Below are 14,515 nucleotides of genomic sequence, written 5' to 3' on the forward strand. Positions count from 1 at the left end.
GATACGTATTCTACATATTTTTAGTAAAAAAAAAAAAAAAAAATCGCAATAAGCGACTGGTTTGCGCAAAAGTTATAGCGCCTACAAAATAAGGGACAGAATTATTATTATTATTTTTTTTTTTTTACTAGAAATGGCGGCGATCTGCGATTTTTATTGGGACTGCGACGTTATGGCGGACACATCGGACACTTTTGACACGTTTTTGGCGCCATTCACATTTATACTGCAATCAGTGCTATAAATATGCACTAATTACTGTATAAAATTTTTTTTTTACTAGAAATGGCGGCGATCTGCGATTTTTATTGGGACTGCGACGTTATGGCGGACACATCGGACACTTTTGACACATTTTTGGCGCCATTCACATTTATACTGCAATCAGTGCTATAAATATGCACTAATTACTGTATAAATTTTTTTTTTTACTAGAAATGGCGGCGATCTGCGATTTTTATTGGGACTGCGAAGTTATGGCGGACACATCGGACACTTTTGACACATTTTTGGCGCCATTCACATTTATACTGCAATCAGTGCTATAAATATGCACTAATTACTGTATAAATGTGACTGGCAGGGAAGGGGTTAACACTAGGGGGTGAGGAAGGGGTTAAATGTGTATCCTAATTAGTGTTCTAACTGTAGGTGAAGGGGGGGTGACTGGGGGGGGGTGACCGATCTGTGTCTCTATGTACAAGAGACACAGATCCGTCTCCTCTCTCCCCTGACAGCACCGCTGTCTGCGAGAGCCGGGAATGAGAGATGATCTCATATGTAAACATATGAGATCATCTCTCATTGGCCGCACAGATCGCCTAGGAAACGGCCGCTCCGATTGGCCGTTCACGGCGATCTGTGACTGGCTGTGTCCAAGGGACACGGCCAGCACAGCAGTTCCCCGCTGCGCGCTCGGGAGCGCGCGCGGGGAACGCGAAAAGGGGCGGCCGTAAAAACACGGCCTCCCAGAGAAGTAGAGCCACCCGGCGGCCGTATATAGTCGTCGGGAAGTGGTTAAGGGACAGACACCGTTCTGGCGGGGTCTTCTGATCCTGATCTGATGGCCCTCCTGGCCTCAGGGATGTGTTAGCATTTTTTCTGGCCTCTGGGCCTCCTAGCCCGAGGCTCCGCTACTGAGAGTAGGCCCAGGAGTTTCTGGGGACTACTGGTCCAGGGGTGGTCCTGTGCTGTCTTGCCTGCGAGAAGAAGCTGAACAATTGGGGACTCAATTGGAGGACGCATCCTGGCCAATCTAGCTCACAATGCTGCTGGCTGGCTGAAAGATCCTGGTACTGTGTAGCTGTGTCTTTGGAACTTTGCAAAGTGTGTGTGTGGTTACACGGTCCTGTGACAGAGGACTGTGCAATGACTCGACTGCATTCATCAAGTCTGTAGCAGAGACTTTTTAAATGAGCTTCGCACCGGCTGCTAGGTCAGTGAGAGAGGCCTATCCGTTGGTTGCTGAATCCAGTGTGGAAACGGTTTGTCCCCTGGATCCAAGATCGTACCCATGATCCGCAAAGCAAGGTACCTGAATCTCCCCTAACCCTCCATCCCTCTGTTTGAGTTTGTTTAATAAAACCTTGGATGAAAAAGACTAAGTGTTGGTGCAGACATTTGTGAATAACTCTTCAAGGAGGACCCCTAAGATGAACGTGGTGAAAGGTGAGGTAACGGCAGGCCCAAATTCAAACCAGCAACTCCTGCGGGGGTAGTGCTACACCTTGATTACTCATTTGGATCTTAACTAGAAGGAATTCCACATACATTCGCTGTTGCTTTTGGACTTTATTTTCGCATTTTGCTTGATGATGCTTTTGTGTTATGTATATACTTGAATTATCCACACACTCTTTTGAGGGTATTTCAGTGTTTGTAGTGATAACACAATATAGCGCAAGATCACTTTTATATTTATTTTTTATTCTTTATTTGTGTATGGTGAACACTACTAGGTTTTGCTGCTTGATGTATTTTTATCACTTTTTCTGTATTTATTACAGTAATATTACCACATTTACTCACAGTAGCGCGAAGGACACTCACACATTTTTTCTTAATGCAATACTACCCATTGAAGAGACCCATCATCTTGTCTATTCAGGCCAAAGTGACATGGTCTGTGTAATGCCCACTTCCCAACCACACTAAACTAATCTTTGGGGGATACCTAAACAGTGACCGCATGTCCTTCAAAAAAAGGCTAATGAAAACGAGACTTGAGCCGGGTGGTACCTACAGGGCAACCACAACTTAAATTTTGGCTAATTCAGCAGAAATTCAAGCAGTATATGGCCAGCTTAACCTGGTTTCTAATCCACCCCCCGGCCCCTATTCCACTAAAATGTATGTTTACTGGAGCGATGTCCCCTCGCAGGTGACATGACAGGAGGTGAGTGCAATGGCACCCTAGCAACACAGTCATCAATAACAACCTCTGGGGGCCGGTTATTTTTTGGGAGAATTTTGAACCTAGTATCCTTAGTTGAGCTGTATTAAAAATCAGGGGCCTTATTAAAAGGCGGACCTGTCATCACATATATTTTCAATCTTAAATGCATGCATGGTAAGTGCTGTGTCACTGTAACAGCTCCATGTATTTATTACCTCTCACAGAGATCATAGTACCCCCCTAACAATGCGTTTTCTCTTCAGAAGAACAAGCAAGTTTGTTGAGACACAGTTACATAAATACTGGCCAACAACCAAACACACATCAGTTCTTAACTACCAGCACCAGAACAGCAGCCCTGAGCAGTGCCAGGAGGGGCTTTTAGAATCAGAGAAGAAAAGGACAAAATGCCCCCCCATGAGCTGTGATCTACTTCAGCACATAGATGGCAGGTCCAGCCCTTTTTCCTCTCCCTCCAGTTGAAATACCAAGACTAATATCTCTTCTGCCTACCCCTCAGCCTGGGCCTGTATCATGTGTTTGATCATCACTAGGACAATCGATTCATTGAGTCTGCATGCTCAACTTGTTTAATTAAACCTACTGTGGAATTCTTACCTTGCCCATATTGAGCTCTTCATAGGGATCTGGGAAGCCAGTAAACTCTCGGGGGCTGCCGTACAGGTTCACGTAGCAGGGTCCAAAGGTGGGTAAAAAACCCAGACTGTCATCAACTAAAAATTCAAAACAACCATAAGCAAAGTGAATGGCAAAAAAAAAAAAAACACCCAACAACGCAAGAGATTACTCATACACTGATCCTCTTCATTAGTCCAAGGTGTGAATGTCTAAATTACCCCAGGAACTCATACCTGTTAGACACATGCATTAGTTTTCGTCCGAATTTCGGGGATTTTTTCACGTTCGTTTGAACAAACGATAACGAATGTGTCCGAAATCCGACAGATCCGACATAATAATTGCTTTATTTTCGTTTTGTTGCGACAACAGTTTGATATAGATAGAAGATTCGACATGACGGTGACAATAGTGATCTGTGTCTATCGAACCTGTGGTCGAATGTGCCTAACCTAACTCTATTAGTCCGAGATTATTCGTTACAGAGAGAAAAGATTTGACATTATAGACATGAAGATTCGACATAGAGAGAAAAGAGTCGACATAGAGAGAAAAGATTCGACATAGAGAAAAGATTCGACATAGAAAAAAGATTCAACATAGAGAGAAAAGACTCGACATAGAGAGAAAAGACTCGACATAGAGAGAAAAGATTAAACATTATAGAGACATGAAGATTCAATGAAACAGCTAAAAACATACGATCGCCATGAGTGGACATTTATGTTCAAATGCTCCGCCCATAGGCTATAGAAGAATTCTAATGTTGGTTGACTAGTAGTAATAATTAATAAATATAATTATTACTAGTCATACAACATTAGAATTCTACTATAGCTTGTGGGCGGAGCATTCGACCGGAAATGTACGATTGCGACATTAGTTTTCGTCCGAATTTCTGGGATTTTTTCGCGTTCCTTTTACAGTAACAAACGATAACGAATGTGTCCGAAATTCGAAAGATCCGACATAAAAAATGCTTTATTTTCGTTTTGTACCGACAACAGTTTGATATAGATAGAAAATTCGACATGACGGTGACAATAGCGATCTGTGTCTATCGAACCTGCGGTCTAATGTGCCTAACCTTAACTCTATTAGTCCAAAATTATTCGTCACAGAGAGAAAAGATTCGACATTATAGACATGAAGATTCGACATAGAGAGAAAAGATTCGACATAGGGAAAAAAGATTCGACATAGGGAAAAAAGATTCGACATAGGGAAAAAAGATTCGACATAGAGAGAAAAGATTAAACATTATAGAGACATGAAGATTCGACGAAGCAGCTAAAAACATACGATCGCCACGAGCGGACATTTATGTTCAAATGCTCCGCCCATAGGCTATAGAAGAATTCTAATGTTGGTTGACTAGTAATAATAATTAATAAATATAATTATTACTACTCATACAACATTAGAATTCTTTTATAGCTTGTGGGCGGAGCATTCGACCGGAAATGTACGATTGCGGCGTCGTACAGTTTAGCTGCTTCGTCGAATCTTCTTAGAACATTCGATGGACACCATAAGCCTTCAATGACAGATTCGACCTTAATTCGGATTTTCGGACAAATGCCTTTTTTAACGAAACAAAATGAATAAAAACGAATTTCAGATGTAACTAAATAATTGTATTTTTCGGACGAAAATTTAATTCCGAAACAAAATATTTCAGTGTGCACATGTCTAATACCTGTACAGAGATATCCCACAATGCAATTACTGTGCAGTACAAGCTGTAGTTTAAATGTATCAGTCAATATAGAGGACCAATGAAAAGATTTGTATACTAATAACTATATGTACTTAAAGCGGGAGTTCACCCATAAATGCTGTTTTTAACCTTAGATGGAGGCTCATTTAGTCTAGGGGAATCGGCTAGTTGTTTTAAAATCCGAGCATTACTTACCGTTGTAGAGGGCGATCTTCTCCGCCACTTCCGGGTATGGGTCTTCGGGACTGGGCGTTCCTTCTTGATTGACAGTCTTCCGACAGGCTTCCGAAAGGCTTCCGACAGTCGCATCCATCGCGTCACGAGTAGCCGAAAGAAGCCGAACGTCGGTGCGGCTCTATACTGCGCCTGCGCACCGACGTTCGGCTACTTTCGGAAAATCGTGACGCGATGGATGCGACCGTCGGAAGCCTTTCGGAAGCCTGTCGGAAGACTGTCAATCAAGAAGGAACGCCCAGTCCCACAGCCCATACCCGGAAGTGGCGGAGAAGATCGCCCTCTACAACGGTAAGTAATGCTCATATTTTAAAACAACTAGCCGATTCCCCTAGACTAAATGAGCATCCATCTAAGGGTAAAAACAGCATTTTACCGGTGAACCTCCGCTTTAATACAAGTGATAATATTGTTGAATATATGTTTCTTTTATTCTTCAAGGGCCTTTATATTTTTTTCTGTACAGATATACTGTATGCAGACCATGCTGTCCTGTACCACCAAATGCTTTTTGGTGGTAAACCATTACAGGCATACCCCACTTTTAAGTGCACAATAGGGTTTATTTACTATCGCTGGAAATTGCAAAATCAGGCTCACTTCTGCATAGAAAACAATGAGGTTCCAGGTTTTATTACCAGGCTTAATTGAACAAGCTGGTATTAGAAGCTCATTGGTTTCTATGCAGAAGTTAGACAGATTTTGCACTCTCCAGCGATAGTAAATAAACCCCATTGCGTACTTAAAACTGGGGTATGCCTGCAGGCCCGGATTTACTCCCTTTGCCGCCCCAAGGCCAGGTCCTTCAATGCCGCCACCCCGCCTGCGCAGTACGGGGGGGGGGGGGGACATTATCCGCCGGGGGACTTTTTCGGCAGGACACTGAGAAGGGGGGGGGGGTTGTTGCTTCCAAAAATGACATTGAGCATTGGGGGGTGCTGCTGCCGAAAATTACATTGAGAAGGAGGGGGGTTGCTGCTGCCAAGAACTATCTCACCTCCTCTTCCCTCTGTTTTTTCTCCTTTCACAATCCGCATGACAGGGGGGAACTCCCGATATAAAAGTTAAATGGTCCTCTCCTCTCAGCCGCAGTGCCGCCCCTGCACCCACTGCCGCCCCGAGGCCTGACCTTGTTGGCTTTGTCTGGAATCCGGCCCTGTATGCCTGTACATTTATTGATCTATTGATAGTTTTGTTGAATAAATGATTGAAGAGGTATTGTGTTTGTGTTCTTATTCAAGTCCACCACCTTTACCTGTAGGCACTGTTTGAATGAAGATTGAGGCTGGGTTCACGCCTACGCAAATTGAATGCGTGTTTCCCTGCCTTCAATTCGCATAGCAGGAGAATGTGACTGGCCCTGTATTGAGCTGGTTCACGTATCTCTGCAGCGGGTCCGGTGCGGTGTGCCGGAAAAATACGTGCCTTTTTTGGTGCATTTCAGGTTCGATTTGAGCCTAAAATTCGGGCTGAAATCGGACCTGAACCGGTGAACCAGCATGCACCGGACAGCTACTGTGAAGCCTCGTACACACGACTGAGGAACTCGACGGACGAAACACATCGTTTTCCTCGTCGAGTTCCTTGTCAGGCTGTCGAGGAACTCGACAAGCCAATTTTCCCCATTCCCGTCAAGGAAATAGAGAACATGCTCTCTTTTTGGCTCGTCGAGTTCCTTGACAGTTTCCTCGACGAAAATGTACACAAGACCGGTTTCCTCGGCAAAAAAATATCTCCCAGCAAGTTTCTTGCTGGTTTTTGCCGAGAAACTCGGTCATGTGCACGAGGCTTGAGCCGCATGCGGAGACGGCGTGAGGCGGGCTCAATGTTTTCTTATTCATATGAATGGAAAAAAGTCATAATTTTCCACAAGGTGTATTTAATTTTTGTATTTGTTTTGCCTGCATATACTTTATATAACTCCATACCTGCCAGCTGAAATCTCATCAAATATTAGATGTGTTATGTGTATAAAATACTGGGGATTTAAAATTTCACAGACCAATTTTATTTTTTATTGTCATGTGCATGGCCGGTATAAAAAAGACAACAATTTTTAATACAATCAACTAGACCAGGGATATGCAATTAGCGGATCTCCAGCTGTTCCAAAACTACAAGTCCCATCATGCCTCTGCCTTTGGGTGTCATGCTTGTTGCTGTCAGAGTCTTGCTATGCCTCATGGGACTTGTAGTTCTGCAACAGCTGGAGGTCCACCAATTGCTTATCCCTGAACTAGACCAAACTCCCTTCTAAAACATGGAATACAAAATCTTAAAGTGTTTGTAAAGTCTTGTTTTTTTTATTTATTTATTTTTTAAATAACAAACATGTTATACTTACATCCTCCTTACTTCCAGATCCTCCTCCTTCTCGGGTCCTGCTTTGCTGGCCCCTCCCTCTTAAAGAGTGCCCCCACAGCCAGCAGCTTCCTATGGGGGCACTAGAGCCGAGTCACAGCTCCGTGTGTCCATTCAGACCTGGCGACCTGGCCCGGCCCCTCCCTGCTCTCTCCCCTGACTGGCTGACTGACAACTGTGGGAGACAATGGCGCCACTGCTGTGTCTCAGCCAATCAGGAGGAGTGTCCCGGACAGCTTAGACATTCGTGGACAGAGATGGGGCTCAGGTAAGTAATTAGGGGGTGCTGGGGGGGGTTGCTATACACACAAAAGGTTTTTTATCCTAATGCATAGAATGCGTTAAGATAAAAAAAACATCTGCCTTTACAACTCCTTTAACAAACATAACAGCCAGTAGATGGACGCACTATCTTTAGAAATTGGCTAAATGTATTTGTTTAAGTATAATTTTAGCCTCATTCAAAAGATAATAAAAAAAGTAGAGATTGCCCAGAGCAGCTTCATATTTGGGTAAAACTTTCAGAATTGGTACTTTCCACAAAAAAATTAAATAATTAGACCATTTAGAATAGAGGACCCCCTGTTTTTCTCCCTTCATTGCGTGACCAGTTCAGATACAGAGAGAGTTTAGCAGGGTGATTCTTTAGGTCCTTCTATATCAGAATGGCACACTGTGGATCAAACTGTGAAATTTCCACACAACATTATATGGGACGTACTGTCAAGTACTGCAGACGCCGGGCCCGGAGCCTCATCTGGAGCAATAAAGAGACAATTGTTGGTTAGGTGATAGTAATGACATAATATGGATGGAAGGATGGACTGGCTGAGGACATGCAGGAGGAGTGCAAGGAGATACCATGAACCATTGTAGCTCACAACACCTGAGAAACTGGGAATTGAGGGAAATTGTAATAGATGACAGCTGCACTCACAGGGGTGGATTTACTAAAGGGAAATAGACAGTTGCTCCAAAACTTAGTAAATGAGGGGAAGCTCTGCTGACTTCCATCATCCAATCATGTGCAAGCATAAATGTGTTTGTTTTCTTACTTCCCTTGCATATGATTGGGTATTCTTTGCAAATGGAAGCTTCACCTCATTTACTAAGCTCTGGCACACCTGCACTTGCAAAGTGCACAGTCTATTTGCCTTTAGTAAATCAACCCCTGTGCAGGGCGCCATGTTCAGGGAGCACTAAGGTCTCATGCACACTGGACGTTTTTAAGGATGCTTTTATGGGCATCTGGTGATTTTGTTTTTTTGTTTTTCTGCCCCTAAACATACCAGTATGTTAGCCTATGGGTTTGATTTACTAAACAGGAGGGTGAAAAATCTGGTGCAGCTCTGCATAGAAACCAATCAGCTTCCATTTTTTTTTTTAGCAAAAATGGAAAAGACGAAAACTGGACAGCCGCACTCCAAAATCACTTAAAAAAGAGATGTCTTTTATTTTTCATTTTTTTTTTTTTGGTCAAAGCATAAATGAGAAGGAAACATTTTTTTTTTCTTTTTAGGAATTATACTTGCCTAGGTTGATGCAGCATCAGTCCAATGCACTGAGAACCGAGTGATCGAACACCACCGATCACTCAGTTTTCAGAGCTTCCTGAGCAGAGAGCTGCTGACTGTCAGTCACAGCTCTCCACTCTGCTCCCTCCTCGCTCATTGGAGTGCTGGGCTGTGGAGGGGACAGCCTGCTCAGGCTCTCAGTGGATCATTGAGAGGCTGAGCGGGGTGTCAGTCTAGGCACCTGGCAGATCCAGACTTCATTGTTGTGATGACATGGTGCCTGGACTGACTTCTGTGATGTCAGCAGAGAGCGGACTTCAGCCCGCTCTCTGCTGAAAACGGGTCACAGGCGTACAAAACAAATTGCACTCCTGTGATCCATAGGAGAAGTACAGGCAAACAAGCTTTAACTATATAGATCTTTTTCTTTTTTTCCTATTCTTCTTGCTTTTTCTTGCTTTTTTCATCTCTATTTAGCTTATATGAGTAGCCCTAAAGGAAAAATTTGAGCTATGACACAATAAGAATATAAAAGTATATGGCCCTGTACACACGGCCGGGAATCTCGTCAGGAAAAAAACGTTGGTTTCCTGGCAAGCTTGTCTTGCAAAGCCGTGCATACCGACGGCCATTCAAAAGAACCGCCGTTCTTTTGAGTTGTAAGAACGCGGTGACGTCATCGACTACAACCAGTCGGCGCTCGTCACATTCGATGCCATCGCCACCATCTTGCTACACCCTACACTAAACTTGTATGCTACCACGCATGCGTCAAACTCTTTCGAGCATGCGCGGGTTTACCTGGGACAGGTAAGCATACAGTGGACCAATTTTCTCGGCAGGAAACAGTCTGCCGGGAAACCCAATGAGAAAATAAAGAGCAGGGTTCTCTATTTTCCGTCGGGATTCTCGGCTGTTTTCCTGATGGGAAAACTGCGAGGGAGCATACACACAGCCGGGATCCCCGGCCAAATGCTCTCCTGCGGGGGAAAACTGGTTGTGTGTACGAGGCTTATGGGTTCATGATATATATATGTGCTGTGAGTGGAATTTGTGTAAAGATAAAATATTTAATAAAATATGATTTTTTAAAAGAAAAGATTTTGCACTCTCCGGTTTTAGTAAATCAGCCCTATGTGTACATGCACACATAGGGCCAGATCTACGAAGCGCGGCACTTCTTTACGGCCGGTGTAGTGTATCTCAGTTACACTACACCGCTGTAACTTACAGCGTATTTCCCGTATTCTCAAAGAATTTGCGCCGTAAGTTATGACGGCGTAGTGTAACTGTGTCGGCGTAAGGGCGCACAATTCAAATGGATGAGATGGGGGCGTGTTTTTGGTAATACGTCTTGACCCGACGTAAATGACGTTTTTTCTGAACGGCGCATGCGCCGTCTGTGGGGGTATCCCAGTGCGCATGCTAGAAATTAACCCGCAACAAGCCAATGCTTACAACGTGAACGTCATTCTACGCAAAGCCCTATTTGCGAACAACTTACGCAAACAACGTAAAATTTTCAAAATTCGACATGGGAACGACGTCCATACTTAACATAGGATACATATAGGAAAATACTGCGCAGGTCTAAGAGAACGTGAATAGTGATGACACTATGATAAATAAAAAAATAAAAAATAAAACGTGAAAAAATGTAAATAATAAAAAAGAATAATGTCAGATAAACATAAAAGTACAATATAAAAAGGTAAAGCTGCGCTGCAAAATGAATCAACATAAACAATCAATTATGCTGTATGTGATGCACACAAAACACCAGTGTAATCTGAAAAAAAAGCAAGTGAAAAATATGTGCAGAAGTCCATATGAAGGATGTATCACAGAAAAAATTCAAAAGTGACAGAAAGTTCTCCGAATGGGTGAGAATAGATGTCCAGATGATGTCCTGTGAATCTGTATAGCAGATGACAGAATCCTCCACCACTTAAATTCTAACTGCTTACCAGAGCAAGAAATTAGTCAGGCATATAAACACATAAGCCAGTTTAGGTTATCCGGGATAAGCTGTCACTCTCTCTCTATTTTCACCGATCTTCTATATCAGACTCGTCTCTCTCCATAGATAAGACCCAGAGGAAAGAGACACTAACATAGCGTGATATCGTTTTAAAGGTTTAATAACAATAAAGGTATTGCACTCACATGTATGCAGATAAAAAAGTGCGTGTATCAATATTAGCCGGCCGGCTCTACTGTCCGCTCGTCCTTCCGGGTAGACAGCGTGGTACGAATCGTGGTGACGTCAGCACGCCGCTCCTCCCTACGCCGTTTCGTCACAAGAATGACTTCTTCCAGGGGCACTGGAAGAAGTCATTGTTGTGACGAAACGGCGACCTTTAAAACGATATCACGCTATGTTAGTGTCTCTTTCCTCTGGGTCTTATCTATGGAGAGAGACGAGTCTGATATAGAAGATCTGTGAAAATAGAGAGAGAGTGACAGCTTATCCCGGATAACCTAAACTGGCTTATGTGTTTATATGCCTGACTAATTTCTTGCTCTGGTAAGCAGTTAGAATTTAAGTGGTGGAGGATTCTGTCATCTGCTATACAGATTCACAGGACATCATCTGGACATCTATTTTCACCCATTCGGAGAACTTTCTGTCACTTTTGAATTTTTTCCTCCAGTGCAGTGCAGCAGCATTTTGTCAGAAAAAACGCTTGGCGCATGTAAACACATCTAAACGTTCGTTATTAGGTGCATTTAGTGCTTGAGCGTTAACTAATTTCAATGGCCAGAATAAATTATTATTCTGGCAAATTTAATTTATTAATGGCCAATCACTTGACACCCCGAAAAGCCAAGCAATAGCGAGATGGCCAAACATCCAGTGTGCATGAGGCCTAAATAGTTTTGTCTCAGTCTTTTTAGGTTGAGTGACGGTAGGACTACTGGTGGCGGAGAAGTACTACTGGGGTGGGCAGCTTTGGATTGAAGTTGTTGAGCCCATATACTACATTTTGGACAGACAGAGTCACCAGTTCTGCAGGTCCCCAGAGTCTATGGTGTGGTCACTAAGCCGTGTGCAATGATGGGAATAGTCCTAACGTTTTTGTGATACAGATCCGGGAGTGTGTTGTGTTAATCATCAATGGTTCAGGTGATATAGCAGAAAGCAGGTGAGCTGCTGTTAAGACCCAAAAAAAGCCAAGACCATGCAAAGGATTCTATAGAAACACCGTTGAATAAAAAACAATTCAAAGAGCTTCTGCAGAGCTGGAGGAACCAATATGCTGCACAGGATGCATAAAATGACAAACAGCCATCTTCTCTTATCAAGGTTCATAGAGGGGTATATAGAAGAGTGATGTTAACGTGACCCTGTAATTAAGTGCACCAAGAAGCAAGTGAATATTTCCAGGAGTGTCAATCTCCTGGGAGCAGAGCCGTCTTTAAGGCAGGGGAAAAGGGGAAGCTGCCCTGGGCCCTGTCATTGTTGTGGGGCCCAAAGCAGCTGCCTCATACTTGCCAACTATCCTAGTTTAAATTCCCTTGTCCCTTGAAGTTTTAGTCCTGTCCTGCGTCCTGATATCTCAGTGTGAAGTGCTGCTACTAATGCACAATGGGGCACATACAAGAAATTGGGTACCACGCTTAGTGGGGAATGTACGAGAAATTGGGTACCACACTCAATGGGGCACATACAATAAATTGGGTACCACACTCAATGGGGCACATACAATAAATTGGGTACCACACTCAATGGGGCACATACAAGAAATTGGGTACCACGCTTAGTGGGGAATGTATGAGAAATTGGGTACCACACTCAATGGGGCACATACAACAAATTGAGTACCACGCTTAGTGGGTAATGTAGAAGAAATTGGGTACCACACTTAGTGGGGAATGTACAAGAAATTGGGTACCACACCCAATGGGGCACATACAAGAAATTGGGTACCACACTTAGTGGGGAATGTAAAAGAAAATGGGTACCACACACAATGGGGCACATACAATAAATTGGGTACCACACTCGATGGAGCACATACAAGAAATTGGGTACCATACTCAATGGGGAATGTACAAGAAATTGGGTACCACACTCAATGGGGAATGTACAAGAAATTTGGTACAACACTCTGGGGCACAGAGAAGAAACTGGGTACTACATGCAGTAAGGAATGTACAAGAAATCGGGTACCATGCTCAAACCCCAAGAGACAGAAGAGGCTGTTGGGGGGTTGTACCCTCTAGCAAACACTGAAAAGCTGGTTTTGGATGGACTGAAGCTTTAAGGATTATAGCAGCTTTGAGCACATTCTTGCAAAATTCAGGAGCCAGTTAGTAGTTTTTAAGATGATAACTGACACAGAGCTCTACCGAGATCAATTGTTGCCAGCTCAGAAGGAAGCAAAAGCTCTCCTAAAAATGCTAGTTGCCTGGCTGCCATTCTGTGCCGTAGCTTCCATATGTCAAGCCAGTGACCCACTTGCTGGATCACCGGGTGAAAATGAAGGAAAAAAAGTCTGAAAAATAAAACTGATGCAACCACCACATTTAAGGAGAGGTATATATTACTTTTTTGGAGGGGAGGGGGGGTTAAATACACTCAATAGTCCACTGCAGATTAACCTCAAGCAATAAACGGGTTACACTGTAAGTATATTGTGTGGTTAATGGATGGGTGGGGGTCTGTTTAGACAATGTGCTCTGAGTAGTACACATGACACCAGTGGAGACACCAAGCCATACCGCCATCATTCCAACAAAGGATGCCAGAACAGCCTCATAGCAGACCAGAACGAAGAGCAAAGATAGAAAATAGCCAAATACTTACCTTCAAGTTCACCCCCGGGTGCTGAGATCTTGGACATGTTCAAGTAAGTGGTGCTGATAATGTCATTGTGGGTCAGGCGGTCCCTGCAAAGGAAAAAATAAAAAATAAATGCACACCATTAGAGATACATGAAAGGCCACCTGACTGTCATGGAAGATTCATGGGGGTACCAATGCTGGTCTTCTTGTCTTGTTTGCCCATTATCTTCATTTTGCTCCCCCGGCAGCTCTTTTCCAATGCCAAAGGGGAATGAAAACTCATGGAAGTCACAATGGGAAAGGAGTGAGGAAGTACAGTGGAGTTGAACTTCAGAAATCCTGATGAAGTGTCTCCGATGGAGCAGTCACTGGTGTGACATGGCCCTAGGGTCAGACATACACAGCTCGGCTTTCTCTCATTCAGCTAGAAAAGTCAATGGATTTCCCCATCCAGGCTTAACAGCGTACCTGAAAACCTGAACAGAGATGACTCTGCTCATTACGCAGGCATGTATCATCAGCGTGGCCCTTTGCAGCCTCCGCCAAAAGAACGTGTGACAGTGGCGTGATTCAGAGATGGGGACAGAGAATTGTCAGCATATCACCAATTGAGGACCTTTGGTTTAGATGTGCTGTAAGATGGTTTCTGGGGCACATCATGGTTTCTACACCCTGCTCCTCCTCTCTGCTACCACTCCCTTTCTGCTACAACTGGCATGACAGCCGGGACTTGCTGTGCATCACATAGCAGGAGCAGCTGTCAGAATACCCCTGCAAGTGTCACTAACTAAATACAATGTAACAATGGTCACATTGTATTTACTATTACATTTATATGTAGATCACACATGTAACCTTACAGCA

General features: G+C 43.6%; 1 protein-coding gene across 6 annotated transcripts in view; it reads right to left on the reverse strand.

Annotated features, from left to right (window-relative positions):
• The window catches only part of DYSF (dysferlin), a 412,823-nt gene that overhangs the window by 146,909 nt on the left and 251,399 nt on the right, over positions 1 to 14,515 (reverse strand). For 4 of the 6 annotated variants that reach the window (XM_040335536.1, XM_040335539.1, XM_040335535.1 and 1 more), the window contains exons 16-18: positions 13,674 to 13,756; positions 8,071 to 8,106; positions 3,014 to 3,129 (exon numbers count right to left, since the gene is read on the reverse strand). In XM_040335536.1, the coding sequence (XP_040191470.1) occupies positions 3,014 to 3,129; positions 8,071 to 8,106; positions 13,674 to 13,756 (235 nt within the window). The remainder of the gene's footprint in view (positions 1 to 3,013; positions 3,130 to 8,070; positions 8,107 to 13,673; positions 13,757 to 14,515) is intronic. The other 2 variants (XM_040335540.1, XM_040335537.1) reach the window with 1 other exon arrangement.

This window comes from Rana temporaria, chromosome 1 (genome assembly GCF_905171775.1).
Source record: "Rana temporaria chromosome 1, aRanTem1.1, whole genome shotgun sequence".
NCBI classification, from domain to species: Eukaryota; Metazoa; Chordata; class Amphibia; order Anura; family Ranidae; genus Rana; species Rana temporaria.